The sequence below is a fragment of the Gymnoscopelus microlampas genome (assembly GCF_963454915.1).
Source record: "Gymnoscopelus microlampas genome assembly, chromosome: 20".
NCBI classification, from domain to species: Eukaryota; Metazoa; Chordata; class Actinopteri; order Myctophiformes; family Myctophidae; genus Gymnoscopelus; species Gymnoscopelus microlampas.
Window position 1 is genome coordinate 27,288,302 of NC_139957.1, and position 15,062 is coordinate 27,303,363.

The 15,062-nt window shown below is 39.2% G+C and overlaps 1 protein-coding gene and 1 long non-coding RNA gene across 5 annotated transcripts; both read right to left on the reverse strand.

Annotated features, from left to right (window-relative positions):
* Window positions 1-860: 860 nt before the first annotated feature.
* Window positions 861-5,129, reverse strand: rpl13a (ribosomal protein L13a). Its single transcript, XM_084045782.1, has 7 exons — window positions 5,063-5,129; window positions 3,991-4,063; window positions 3,658-3,723; window positions 3,324-3,425; window positions 1,829-1,914; window positions 1,574-1,633; window positions 861-1,221 (listed from the first exon to the last, which is right to left on the reverse strand). The coding sequence occupies exons 1-7, from the start codon at window positions 5,081-5,083 to the stop codon at window positions 1,012-1,014; spliced, it is 618 nt and encodes a 205-aa protein (XP_083901908.1). The 5' UTR covers window positions 5,084-5,129; the 3' UTR covers window positions 861-1,011.
* Window positions 5,130-6,839: 1,710 nt separating this feature from the next.
* Window positions 6,840-12,991, reverse strand: LOC311036651. 4 transcript variants are annotated; one of them, XR_014599871.1, is made up of 14 exons: window positions 12,968-12,991; window positions 11,886-12,086; window positions 11,547-11,617; window positions 10,924-11,009; window positions 10,705-10,771; window positions 10,436-10,459; window positions 9,851-9,936; window positions 9,580-9,646; window positions 9,273-9,332; window positions 8,724-8,809; window positions 8,453-8,519; window positions 8,146-8,205; window positions 7,597-7,682; window positions 6,840-7,391 (listed from the first exon to the last, which is right to left on the reverse strand). It is a non-coding gene; the product is annotated as an uncharacterized lncRNA (long non-coding RNA). The 4 variants fall into 4 exon arrangements; XR_014599872.1 differs by having other exon boundaries at window positions 10,400-10,459; XR_014599869.1 differs by lacking the exon at window positions 11,547-11,617 and having other exon boundaries at window positions 10,400-10,459.
* Between the last annotated feature and the right edge of the window lie 2,071 nt (window positions 12,992-15,062).

The window sequence follows — 15,062 nt, forward strand, 5'->3', positions numbered from 1 at the left end:
ATAAAATATCTTTCTCATGAAAGGTCACTAAAGGACTTCTATGTCATCTGTTATTCACTATGAGGTCAAGCCCGTGTTTTAGCAGTAATTTACTGTTGCACATTAAACATTTTTGAATTTAGCATCACATTATTTTAAGACAATGTGGGGAAAGTAAAGCAGAAACCCTCTGAATTAGTATACAGATTTGCCATTGATGTCATACCGAGGTGCAGTACAATGTATGTACTGCAGTACAAAGGACGACTGACAATACAGAAGCTGCAAGACAAATGTAATATCACATTTGGTATCATCTCTCCACTTTTTTTAACTCTGGATAAGACATTTGAAGTTAAAAGGTTTAATAATCAGTTTAGAAAATACATTTTAGGTTAGTGTATGCCAGTTATTGACCTACATTGTACTGCAGGTGTGTAAAGCATTAAATTTCCAATTAAACCTGTATACTCAAAAATGTTTGAAATTGCACTTTTGGCATTCTTTAGGAGTCATCATTGGTTTACTATAAATCAGGAGCTGAACAAGTGTAATCAAGTCGTTTGTGGTGCAGTCACTTGTTCTCCAATACAATACATGACCGCTGATTTCCACGCCTTGTGGTATTAAAACTAGCTCTTGCCCTTTGTGATCGAGTCCAATGATGCCGACAACTGTTTCACCACATATACAATCTTACCTGTCAAAACTTAATGTCAGTCAAGGTGAACCATCCTCAAGGCAAGCCAAAGTGTAAACACCATGTCTACGGTACCTTATCCACCAGTTTAAACGTCCGATGAGCAGATATGTGCACATAATTGCCAAGAAATCCCTTTTATTCCATAATAAAGTTAAACTCAGGAATAAATCAAAACATGCTCTATAAACATTATCTTTATTGGCCAACTGACAGAACACAAAATTCAGAGAACCACTGTATGGTGCAAGCTTGCTCACTGCGATCTTCTCGGGAAAGGAATAAGTCAAAACATGTTCTAGAAACGTTTAGAACCTTTATTGGCCACCAAATCAGACAAGGACTCCAAATTCTTTGAGAACTGCTGTGTATGGTGCAAGCTTGCTCTCTGCGATCTTCTCCGCCTTCTTTCTCATGGTGATCAGGGCCTTTTTCTTTTTGTAGGTGATCTTAGACTTCTCTTTTCTCTTCTCCTCCAGAGTGGCTGTGATAGCCTGGTACTTCCAGCCGACCTCATGGGCCAGGCGCCCAAGGAGGGCATACTATGAGGGGGAAAAAAACAATCAGAATGTATGGAAACATCTACTAGTAAAATCCACTGTCCCTGTTCTGCTTCAGAGGTTGACACTTTACTACAGTACACAATCTTACTGTATTTGCAAAACTGACAAATTTTACACCATCTCTATAAAGATATGTCTGTTGTTATTGATTCAAATCTGAAGATTGTGTGAAGTTGTAAAGTTGTGTCATCAAATGATCAGCTATGGGATAAACAGCTCAGTCAATCAAGAACATAGTGGCACAATAAGTGAAGCTACATTTAGGCATCATTAGTGTGCATACAATGGGTAATCAATATCCACCTCAACTCAAAATTTATAATAGGCTCACCTTGCGAGTGGGCTTCAGGCGCACTATCTTAAGGGCAGCTGGGACGACCATACGCTTCCTCTGTGAAGGACATGAACATTAGATACAGTCTACAACAGCAGATCCGCTTATGAGAAAATAGCACGTCTCAGACAAGTGTATCGTTTCAGAGTCAAGACTCAAACAAGGCATGGTAAGGTTAAAAAAGTAACATCACAGACAGCACAGGTTTAAATAGAACACCCTTGGTCCTTCCTGGCTGGAAGACTAAGTCACCTTGTCGTATGGAGGGGGGACACCATCAAACACCTTCAGTCTGTCCAGTGCAGCCTGTCCTCGCTTAGTTTTGTGAGGAAGCATACCTGGTTTTAAGAAAAGTTAAATTAGATCTATAGTCACAAATGATTGCTTTCAAACATTACACAGATCCAATAGCATAAGTGCTGCCAAGATGATGAAAATATCCAATGGCCAAGATTGTGTCCAAGCCTCAACTCAGTAGTCAGATCCGTTAGTTTCTCATCAATAGATGATCAGTTTCGGAATAAAGACTCATGAATGTCAAGCAAGGGACAATCACCAAAACCATGATACCCATGTCTGATAATGATAGCCATATGAGCGTCTTATTTAAAAAAAGAAAGGTTAGCCTAAAGCAGTGGTAGGCAACAGGCGGCCCGTGGGCCAGAACTGGCCCGCCAGCGACAATCTGTCTGGCTCGACAAATTCTAAAAATAATTTATAGTCCCGGTAGGCTATGGACAGCAATAGTTTTGAATTGATGAAATCATGCATGATGAACAAATAGTTCCATTCCATTCTTTGAATGTTATGTTTTCACTGCCAACTTTCCTCTTGAGACATGGATGAAAAACTTCTCACGTTTAAAAAAACAAAAGCTGTGTTTCACATGCTTGAATGATACATTGTTTCTATTCGTTCTAAGAGACCTTGAACCATGAAAGAGCTCTTGTTCGAAAAGGAGTATGACTGTCTCCAGATAAAATGTTCTTTTTAAACTTTTTGATGAACTAAATATCCTCCAAGTAGAACATTCAAGGATGAAGCCTGCACAAAAAGGATTACATAAGCATGTCTGTGTGCACCTGTAATGATTCCACATGCTTTCCTATCAATTGTTATACCACATCTTTATGTAGTAACTTTTATAACAATAGTTATTGTATATAAGGTTGTTCCAGGTCCTAAATAAGCCATTGATTGCGTTCTGGCACCACCATCTAATGTCTTTGAAAAGGTTTGGCCCAAGGCCAAGCTTATTTGCCGACCCATGGCCTAAGGTCTTCCAACAAAGGCTAATCTTGCCACCTTTTATTGAACTTATTTTGCCATAATATCCAAGATAATCAGATACTGTGTACAGGTAACCTTACTTCATTTGTTTAGATGCATTTTTAGGCCAAGGGATCTCAGCCTTAACCACATGAAATGTAATTAAAAAACCCGGGCAGACTCTGGTCAAGAGTTTTTTGTAATAGCACATTTTTGTTATACGGTCAACTTAGCATATAGGTTTAAGTGGTTAACATCAACCAAGAAACTACACTAATTGAAATTATCCCAAGCTAGTTGGAGGGGTCTGAATTTAAACATTTTTCATCTCCTAAAGACAAGCAGTCAAGTAAAGGTACCGCATGCAAGAGAAAAGATGTTTCATAATCATTCTGGCGCCAGTGTGACATGCAGTCATGGACCAGGGTCTGTATAATTTCAGTCAAAATCCAGATTTCTGTATCATCTACAATCTCACCTCTGACGGTCCTCCAGAAGATCTTACTGGGAGCTCTGAAGTGGTATGGTCCACGGGAGGGATTGGTGTTCATCCTCTTACGCAGGAAAGCCAGGTACTTCACTGTTCAAAAAGGACATGAACAAAAACATTTGATATCCTTACACATGAATGATAGTGGGTCAAGACAATAACATTGGTTAAGAATGCAACGCTTATGCCTCAGATGGTAGTGCATGTAAGTATTCTCATGGTTAACTCAAAATTGTAAACATCATCATCATTGAGAGTAAGCAGGTCAAAGAGGATGCATCCTACAGTATATATTTTTTTTTAATGTATTAATAATACTGACGTTTATTGCGGTAGAAGTTTCCAGAGATGTTAATGCCTTCACATCTCACCACCACCACCTTGTGGCCTACAGGGAGGGAAGAAACAAAAAAAGTGTCTTAAAATGTCGATAGACAAGAACAACATTGACACTTACTGGTGACAGTCAGTCTCAGATGGTAGTGCATGTTTTTTTTCATGGTCGTTAAACTCAACCAAGGCGAGTAGTGTAATCATTGACAGACAATACAGCAGAAAATTCTAGAGATACTAGGCAAATGTCTTTATAGGAAATCGTCATGATCATAGTAACATGTTAGCATGGCTAATAATTGCCAAAATAATCTTTACATACCCAGCAGGACCTGTTTAGCCACAATGGCAGCAAGACGCCCAAGTAGATGGCCTCTGCCATCAAGCAGCAGAACCTAAATGAATTAAGGACACGTTAGTCAAGATGAAATGTTCCCAGATAGGCAACCGTTGATAGGCATGGTAGCCAGCACACAGTTGAATAACCAGGCACTACTATTGGCAGCATGTACACAAAGAAATGTGATAAACTACAACAATACGCGCACATGTCAAACTATGTGGTTCACCTCGCACTGTTCGCATTTTTCAAGTGCTGAGCTTTATGACAGCACATGGACAAGACGTTAACAGGATAGGTGGGCACCTCGATTGGCTATATTTCCCATAATGTTAAATACAATATTAGAACAATGGTTTAAGTTAAGTATATATGATTAGAACATGCTTAAACATTGGACAATTAAGGTCCAATATGTCTACAATTGCTACAAAACCTGTATACCCAGTCATTTTGGGTTGAAGGATAAAATGAAGTGTGATAATGTACAGTTCATGTTCACATCATGTACACTTTACATTATAGGACAATTTTTCTAATATTTCATTTCACCATTTCGGACAAAATAGGCAATTTTACATTGAGGTGCCCAGACCCATCCTGGGTCCGGTAAAGCTGACATTCAGCCCGGCATCATTATTATGCACGTAGCATGCGGACAACTATACCACGTGTGCTCTAAAATAAGTCAATTGCAACGAATACGATGTCTCTGGTTGTGTCAATTGTACTCAACTTAAAAACGGTACATTAAGTCACTGAACACAGTAGACTTAAAATCCACACGGGGCCTTAAGCTAACTTTAGCCAGCTGCTAACAACGTTGTCTTGCTAGGAGGCTGCCATGTCCATGATACAGGCGGTACTCAGTTATCAGTAGCTGTCCAACACACAACATTCTCGGCTTAAAACACTTGTAAGGAGACACGTCAAGCAAAACTGCGAATACGGTAAGACGTATTATAATGATCGTTTTCAGTTTAGCCCTAAAGGAGAGATGTATATCCAGCTGCGGCACGAATAAATAGATTGTAATAACTCCGCAGTTGCACACCTTATTGAACCGGTCCGCCATGATGTCCGAAAAGAAAGATCCACGGGGTTGCCCGCAGTATAATGCAGGGGTTTAACGGATGTGACGACAACGATTACTTCCTCGATTATGTCATAAAGCATAACATGGTGCTACAACGCCACCCTCTGGATAGACAGAGAGGGGTTTTTATTATCACAGTTGCCGTTTTTCTATTTAATCACTTCTATTTTGTATATATATATATATATATATATATATATATATATATATATATATATATATATATATATATATATATATATATATATATATATATATATATATATATATATATATATATATATATATATATATATATATATATATATATATATGCTTTGTATATGAAATGTGCTGTTTTCGAGTAGTGTGTAAAATGCACTGCAGTGTGACTAGTTCTAATACATGATTATACTTTTACACATGTATTTACTTTTGTGATTGAGCCTCATTTATGTCATGTATTTACAGTTTTATTTGTGAAATCTCTGTTCAAGGTGTTTAAGAAAGTGGCTCTGCCTCTTATATTGTATGTTTGTTGTTTTGTTGTAAACATTGTATTTAAGCTTATGCCTATATTTAAATAGTAATATCAACTTTGATATTGTATTGTTGATGGTGCAGTACTGAACAATTCAGAGAATCTTAATTGTGGCCTTTAAAGTGTGCACTGTCTTACACGAAAAGGTATATCTGTAGTTCCGGAACTCCTTAGGCCAATGTCTGACCATGCAGGCCATGTGGCAACATCCATTTTTATAACACAAGTACTTGCTTTATTAACCTTCATGCATTTACAGTATATTAATCAACCACATATCAACAGTGGGCCTGGCTAGTATAGGCAGTGAATACATCAACATTATTCAGTAGTAGTTGAATCACTAAGACTCTGGGATTGCTGTTTTCTTCTCAGTTTTTGTGCTTCAGTTTCCTGATCTTTCCCTTATGGCGGTCAATCTCACGCTGCAGATGTTCAATCTCCTTGTGGTGGTCAATTTCCTCCTGGAGGTGCTGCTTCAGCATGGCGAGTAATTGCTCATTTCATCCTTATGATGAAAAATCAGGATTTACCGTGGGGGGGAATGAGAGATGAGAAGGACAAAGGAAGGAATATAAAATGATGCATATACGTAGTACAAAAGAGAAAAGAAAACATGGATTAAGTTAAAGCATGAAATACAAATGGAATCATAAGTGACCAGATGAGGTAGGCCTACATTTACAGTAGTGGTCTAAGAGGGAAACACAATCTCAGCATTTTCTTCCCCATGGCTCCATCTGCATATTGATGACAATTACATTAAACTGCTGTGATTTGAGGGTGTTTATTCATATTGCTGGGCTCCACGCTAACCAAAGAAAATATTGATTCTTGTCAACTTGGGCCCAAAAACAGGTACAAGAGCAAAAAAAAAAAAAAAAAATTACACATGTACAGCTTGACATGTAGTCATGAAGCTAATAAAAAATAAAACATGCAATTTTTATTTAGACAATGCTGAAGTATTTCTCTAGCCCAGAAAAGCCATCTGTAAAAATGTAGTCACTCCAACCCATTCAGTAAAGCATAATTATGCAATGGTCCATTTGCAAGATGTAGATTTGAAATCAGTAAATTGAAGCTGCAATTGGAACTTAATTTAACCAATTAGGTGAGAAAAGCACGGAAAGTTTTAGTGTACACTGTATGATGCTTTATAGTTGGAAAGCACATCTTAAATATATACAAAAGGAAAAAAAAGGCACTTCCTGGTGAATGAGTTAAAAAGCTTTTATTATCCATTTCATGATAGAAATACATTACAAACAGTGCATGGTGACAGGGATACAACCAACGCATATCAGACCTACGGCACCCCTTTGAGAGGCTGTCGCGTTGAGATTTCTTAACCCATTAAAACCGGGAAAGCATCCGTCATCTTTGCGTTGGCTATTAAAAGTGTTGCGTTACTTTGTGCTGTGAGCTTGTACTTCTGCCATTTTTTTTTTAATAGTTTGAAAAATGTTGAATAATTTTTATTACGAAACATTTGAGAACTACTGATTTAGAAGGCATTGTAAGTAAAGAAACTATAATTATGAAAGTGTCATCACAGGGCCAGGAGTGGCCTCTGGCAGCCCTTGCGGGGAGGCTACAGTTGCAACTTCGCCCTTCTGGGCCCATCAGTCCTGGTGGACAGTGCGCCGAGGCCTTCCAGGAAAGGAGGAAAGGACTAGTGCCACATGGGAAACAACTGACAGCTCAGACGTTGGGTGAGGCAGCAGGCGAACAATCTTGAAGGCAGCTGGGACGACCATGCATTTCCTTGTGAAAGAGGTCAACATTAGATACAGTAGCCAACAGCAGACACACTTAAGAGTAAATGGCATGTCTCAGACAAGTGTATCGTTTCAGAGTCAAGACTCAAACAAGGCATGGTAAGGTTAAAAAGTCACATCACAGACAGCAGTGTTAAATATGTTCCCGTTTAATACCCTTTGGGTTATTCTCAGTTGGAAGATTAAATCACCTTGTCATACAGTGTGGGAACACCATGGAACACCTTCAGGCCGTCCAGTGCAGCCATTCCTCGATTCATTTTGTGAGGGAGCATACCTGTTTGAAGGCAAAGAAAGGAAACATTAGAACTCTGTCACAAGAAAAGAAATCATCCAATTACACAGATCCAAAATTATAAATGTTGTGAAGCTTATTTTGAAAATGTATGGTCAAGATTGTCTATGACTCAACTCAGGAGTCAGATCCGATAGGGTCTCATCAATAGATGATCAGTTTCGGGATACTCATCATTGTAAAGCAATAGACAATCGGCATGATCATGACACCCATTTGGGTGCGCTACGATAAATGTTATAAAGGCGCATACCACCTTATTTTAAATATCCAAGGCTAACGTTGGCATTTGTTAATGCAACGCTTATGCCTCAGATGGTAGTGCATGTAACGTAGTCTCATGGTCAACTCAAATTTCTCAGTAAGCAGGTCAGACAGGATGCTTCCTACATGATTTGAATGTAGGATGCATCCTACAGTATTTGAATGCATTAATAATACTGACGTTTATTGTGGTAGAAGTTTCCAGACGTTTCCTCACATCTCACCACTACCACCTTGTGACCTATAGAGAGAGAACAAACAGGTCTTAAAATTTCGATAGACAACAACAACATTGACACTTACTGGTGACAGTCAGTCTCAGATGGTAGTGCATGTTTTTTTTCATGGTCGTTAAACTCAACCAAGGCGAGTAGTGTAATCATTGACAGACAATTCTAGAGCAAAACCGCGATAACCAAGTATTTATTATAATCATTTTCAGTTCAGCCACGGAAGCGAGACTGTCAAGCTGCAAGTCGGTTGCCCACCTTGTTATCCAGTACTTTGCAAGTGGGCTTCAGGTGCACAATGCAGATGGGATGAGGTTTCTTTCCTCTGTAAAATACATCAATATTAGGTACAGTAGCCAACAGCAGACACACTTAAGAGTAAATGGCATGTCTCAGACAAGTGTATCGTTTCAGAGTCAAGACTCAAACAAGGCATGGTAAGGTTAAAAAGTCACATCACAGACAGCAGTGTTAAATATGTTCCCGTTTAATACCCTTTGGGTTATTCTCAGTTGGAAGATTAAATCACCTTGTCATACAGTGTGGGAACACCATGGAACACCTTCAGGCCGTCCAGTGCAGCCATTCCTCGATTCATTTTGTGAGGGAGCATACCTGTTTGAAGGCAAAGAAAGGAAACATTAGAACTCTGTCACAAGAAAAGAAATCATCCAATTACACAGATCCAAAATTATAAATGTTGTGAAGCTTATTTTGAAAATGTATGGTCAAGATTGTCTATGACTCAACTCAGGAGTCAGATCCGATAGGGTCTCATCAATAGATGATCAGTTTCGGGATACTCATCATTGTAAAGCAATAGACAATCGGCATGATCATGACACCCATTTGGGTGCGCTACGATAAATGTTATAAAGGCGCATACCACCTTATTTTAAATATCCAAGCCTAACGTTGGCATTTGTTAATGCAACGCTTATGCCTCAGATGGTAGTGCATGTAACGTAGTCTCATGGTCAACTCAAATTTCTCAGTAAGCAGGTCAGACAGGATGCTTCCTACATGATTTGAATGTAGGATGCATCCTACAGTATTTGAATGCATTAATAATACTGACGTTTATTGTGGTAGAAGTTTCCAGACGTTTCCTCACATCTCACCACTACCACCTTGTGACCTATAGAGAGAGAACAAACAGGTCTTAAAATTTCGATAGACAACAACAACATTGACACTTACTGGTGACAGTCAGTCTCAGATGGTAGTGCATGTTTTTTTTCATGGTCGTTAAACTCAACCAAGGCGAGTAGTGTAATCATTGACAGACAATTCTAGAGCAAAACCGCGATAACCAAGTATTTATTATAATCATTTTCAGTTCAGCCACGGAAGCGAGACTGTCAAGCTGCAAGTCGGTTGCCCACCTTGTTATCCAGTACTTTGCAAGTGGGCTTCAGGTGCACAATGCAGATGGGATGAGGTTTCTTTCCTCTGTAAAATACATCAATATTAGGTACAGTAGCCAACAGCAGACACACTTAAGAGTAAATGGCATGTCTCAGACAAGTGTATCGTTTCAGAGTCAAGACTCAAACAAGGCATGGTAAGGTTAAAAAGTCACATCACAGACAGCAGTGTTAAATATGTTCCCGTTTAATACCCTTTGGGTTATTCTCAGTTGGAAGATTAAATCACCTCGTCATACAGTGTGGGAACACCATGGAACACCTTCAGGCCGTCCAGTGCAGCCATTCCTCGATTCATTTTGTGAGGGAGCATACCTGTTTGAAGGCAAAGAAAGGAAACATTAGAACTCTGTCACAAGAAAAGAAATCATCCAATTACACAGATCCAAAATTATAAATGTTGTGAAGCTTATTTTGAAAATGTATGGTCAAGATTGTCTATGACTCAACTCAGGAGTCAGATCCGATAGGGTCTCATCAATAGATGATCAGTTTCGGGATACTCATCATTGTAAAGCAATAGACAATCGGCATGATCATGACACCCATTTGGGTGCGCTACGATAAATGTTATAAAGGCTCATACCACCTTATTTTAAATATCCAAGACGAAGGTTGGCATTTGTTAATGCAACGCTTATGCCTCAGATGGTAGTGCATGTAACGTAGTCTCATGGTCAACTCAAATTTCTCAGTAAGCAGGTCAGACAGGATGCTTCCTACATGATTTCAATGTAGGATGCATCCTACAGTATTGGAATGCATTAATAATACTGACGTTTATTGTGGTAGAAGTTTCCAGACGTTTACTCACATCTCACCACTACCACCTTGTGACCTATAGAGAGAACAAACAGGTCTTAAAATTTCGATAGACAAGAACAACATTGACACTTACTGGTGACAGTCAGTCTCAGATGGTAGTGCATGTTTTTTTTCATGGTCGTTAAACTCAACCAAGGCGAGTAGTGTAATCATTGACAGACAATTCTAGAGCAAAACTGCGATAACCAAGTATTTATTAGAATCATTTTCAGTTCAGCCACGGAAGCGAGATTGTCTAGCTGCAAGTCAGTTGCCCACCTTGTTATCCAGTACTTTGCAAGTGGGCTTCAGGTGCACAATGCAGATGGGATGAGGTTTCTTTCCTCTGTAAAATACATCAATATTAGGTACAGTAGCCAACAGCAGACACACTTAAGAGTAAATGGCATGTCTCAGACAAGTGTATCGTTTCAGAGTCAAGACTCAAACAAGGCATGGTAACCCTTTGGGTTATTCTCAGTTGGAAGATTAAATCACCTTGTCATACAGTGTGGGAACACCATGGAACACCTTCAGGCCGTCCAGTGCAGCCATTCCTCGATTCATTTTGTGAGGGAGCATACCTGTTTGAAGGCAAAGAAAGGAAACATTAGAACTCTGTCACAAGAAAAAAAATCATCCAATTACACAGATCGAAAATTATAAATGTTGTGAAGCTTATTTTGAAAATGTATGGTCAAGATTGTCTATGACTCAACTCAGGAGTCAGATCCGATAGTGTCTCATCAATAGATGATCAGTTTCGGGATACTCATCATTGTCAAGCAATAGACAATCGGCATGATCATGACACCCATTCGGGTGCGTTATGATAAATGCTATAAGGCTCATAGCACCTTACATTAAATATCCAAGACCACTTCACTGTTCAAAAAGCACACGAACACAATTTGATATCCTTGCACATGAATGATAGTGGGTCAAGACAACATTGGCATTTGTTAAGAATGCAACGCTTATGCCTCAAATCGCAGTGCATGTTAAGTATTCTCATGGTTAACTCAAATTAGTCAATAAGCAGGTCAAATAGGATGCTTCCTACATTTGAATGTAGGATGCAGCCTACAATATTTGAATGTATTAATAAAATAAATACTGACGTTTATTGCGGTAGAAATTTTATTTACAGAGATGTTAATGCCCTCACGTTACACCACTACCATCTTGTGGCCTATAGGAAGGGAAGAAACAAATAACATGTCTTAAAATGTCAATAGACAAGAACAACATTGACACTTATTGGTGGCAGTCAGTCTCAGATGGTAGTGCATGAGTTTTTTTCATGGTCGTTAAACTCAACCAAGGCGAGTAGTGTAATCAGTGACAGACAATACAGCAGACAATTCTAGAGATCGGCAAATGTGTTTAAAGGAAATAGTCAGGTGTTGTTACAGTAGACATGCGTGACGGGAAGATTCATGTGTCATCTACAAGCTCACCTCTGACAGGTAAGTCCTCTAGAAGAGGTTACTATAGGAGCTCTGAAGTGGTATGGTTCTCAGCAGGGATTGGTGTTCATCCTCTTAGACAGGTACTTGAATCAAGGTACTTGAATCAAACCTTCACGTACCCAGCAGTACCCGATTAGCCCCAGGAGCAAGACGCCCAAGTAGATGCCGTCTGCCATCAAGCAGCAGAACCTACATGGAATAAGGTCACATTAGTCAGAAGAATGACAGACATAACGACTCATTGATGGGCATGGTTGCAGCACAGCGTTTACCAGCAAAATGGTGCACAGTACGAAGCATCAGAACGTTCCTTGATTGATGTACTTTATTTAGTAAGACATGAGATCAGTACATGGAAGTACAAAATTCACAATACAAGGTCTACTAAACTGGGAGACTCATTAAGCACCGAGCTTGTTTAAGATGAGATCCCCATGCACACAAATCATGATGACATAAGAGACAGACAGATATACACAATACCTTAAATAACAATAGGTGCACTTGTCAAGTCTATTAGGTCCACATTGCATATTATTAGCATTCGTTTTGTTCTGAGGTTTGGCTGCACATGGACAAAACATATCTTTAACCTAGCTCTAGTCCATAGCGTTAGGAGTTCTCTATAACGCTATGGACCAGAGCTATCTTTAGCCCAACCAGACACCATTATGCACGAAACAAGACACCTTTAGCCACGTGCTGCAAAGTAAGACATGCCAATAGTCAACTGACCCAAATGCGATGTCTGAGTAAAACATGTACTCAGCTTAAGATAAATTAAAGTCAGTGTACACTACACGTACAGTCTGTACTCTGTACACATGGTATGTATACATTAAATCCGCACTGGGCCCGAGGCTAACGTTAGCCAGCTAAGTTCTACTAACTAGTGTTGGTTCTACTCAGTTAATACTAGCTGTCCAACACACATAACATCCATGTCTTAAGAATTCTTGCAAGTCGCGTCAAGCAAAACTGCGATAAGCAAGTCATTATTATGATAATAGTTCTTAGTTTAGCCACCAAAGGGAGACAGTCTAGCTCTAGCTGCAGGTCCAGTTACCCACCTTATAGCGCTGGTTCGCCATGATGTGCTCAAAGAAAGATTCACGCGGGGTTGGCCCTTATTATAGCAGGGTTTCAGCGGACATGACGACGTCTTTACTTCCTAAAAGCATATATCATAAAAAATTACCCTCTAACGCCACCCTGTGGACAGGCCATAGAGCTAGCTAGAGATAGGCATAGCCCTGTCCCAGAGCGTTAGCGAGTTATTTTCTCTCCAATGCCCTACCAGCCGCGCTGCTCTGCTCATAGACCGAAAATTCCACTGCCGTGCGAGGGCTCCGTCTTTAGTCAAAATAAACAAAACTACTTCGCTACTCACCAAAACAAAGCCTGTTTTGTGTTGTTGAAAGTCTATTCTCCAGGGTGGGAAGTCTCTCAGGACCCCACCTTCTCTGTATAATACACTTTTTGGGCAGAAAATAAAATATGTCCACCAGACGGGAATTATTGTATTTACTCCACTGCGCCCTCTACAGATCTGGTCAATGGTCATTTATATTGACCAGATTAGATCTGTAGAAGGCGCAGTGTAGTCAAATAAATAATTTCCATCCGCTCTGGACCAGGGCTAGGATCGCTAGCATTATAGGCATAGCTTGGGGGAAATGTATCACAGTTGCTGTTTCTTCTATTTCATTACTTCAATTTGATTTTGTGATTACATAAATCTAGTGTATTTGTAAACTATTAAACTGAGATTATTGAAGTCAGATGAGTTTAAATGAATCCTCACCATTTTATTATATCCTGGCCAGTCTATAAAAAGGTTTATAAATCAGCTTAACTTTAACATAGCAATTTTGCTTAAAGTTAGTTATGCATTTATTAAGATAGGTAGTCTGAGTGCACTGGCTTGTTCTAATTCATGATTATACATTGATTGACTGAATACTTTATTAGACAGAAATGTAAACAGCACAAGGTATAGTCAGACATATGGGCTAAAAGGATAACACAAAAACGTCCTGGGGACTTGTTTCCATTGTGGTCCTATCCTATGTATTCAATTAATCAACATAGTATACAAATAACACCAAAATACAATATCATAAACAAATATAAAACACTATATGTACAAAGTAGAAAAGGGGAAGAGACAAATGACAGCAGTGAATGCCATCTCCTTTCTAAGGGTTGAGTTTACCTCCCCTTGTGGTCACCTGAAAGATGGATTTTCAAAGTTTTGAAGGTAGCCAGTGATCAAAATGTTTTAAAGGGATGGTGTCAGGGCATTGCACATTTTGGTGTCAGTGTAGTAGGAAGCATTTTCCCAAGTTTGTTCTAGGTGGGTGGCACCAGATCGTTGTTGTCGCTCCCTCTAGTATTGTGGCTGTGACTCCCTTTTTGAAGTAGTTAGTCAGGTATGTGGGCATTGACTATCTTAAAAAACAATCCCATTTTTAATTGTTTGAACCCGTCTTCTACCCTGAGCCATTTGCAGACTAGCAAAATGTGTTGGAATTTGGTGGGTCATGGGTCCCAGGCTGAGAAATAGTCGAATCAGTTTGTGTTGGGGGTTCTGAAGCTATAGTCTTTAGCAATCTGGGAACCCATCGTCAAATAAAAAGGAAAAACAGCACCATATTAAGTCTGTAGTGACATACATTGGGATGTTGGAGAACCAAGAGGTGCAAGCATAGTCAAAGTGGCATCGAATGAGGGCTCCGGCAAGGGTCCTGAGAGCACTTGTTGACTAAAGAGGAAATTCTGACCAAAACTCATTTTACTTTTTTGATCACCTTTGATGGCATACTTTCACCTGTCAGCCCAAATAGGTAACCTCTTTGTCAACTCTAACCTTGAAATCATTTGCATTTACATTACTGAGGTAATGTTTGAACCCAAAAGCAATGGATTCTGATGCCGATTTACATAATGTATTTTAATGAATGTATTTTACGTATTGCATTTACATTTCTGTACAAGGTGTTTACCATGATGAGTAAAGCAAAATAGCTGCCATTCAAGTTTGTAAAAGTTATTGATGCCTACATTTTAAAATAGCAATATAAAAGTTAATTATTGTTGATAGTGCAGTATTGAGCAATTCAGAGAACATCTTAATGGTGGCCAGTAAAGTATGCACTGTCCTAC

Bases quoted from the DNA above. Each gene is read 5' to 3' on its own strand.
- rpl13a (XM_084045782.1), bottom strand. From the start codon at position 5,083: ATGGCGGACCGGTTCAATAAG. The intron at 4,064-5,062 runs GTGTGCAACTGC...TAATTCATTTAG, and splicing joins TGGCGGACCGGTTCAATAAG to GTTCTGCTGCTTGATGGCAG. The intron at 1,915-3,323 runs GTGAGATTGTAG...TCTTAAAACCAG, and splicing joins CTTCTGGAGGACCGTCAGAG to GTATGCTTCCTCACAAAACT.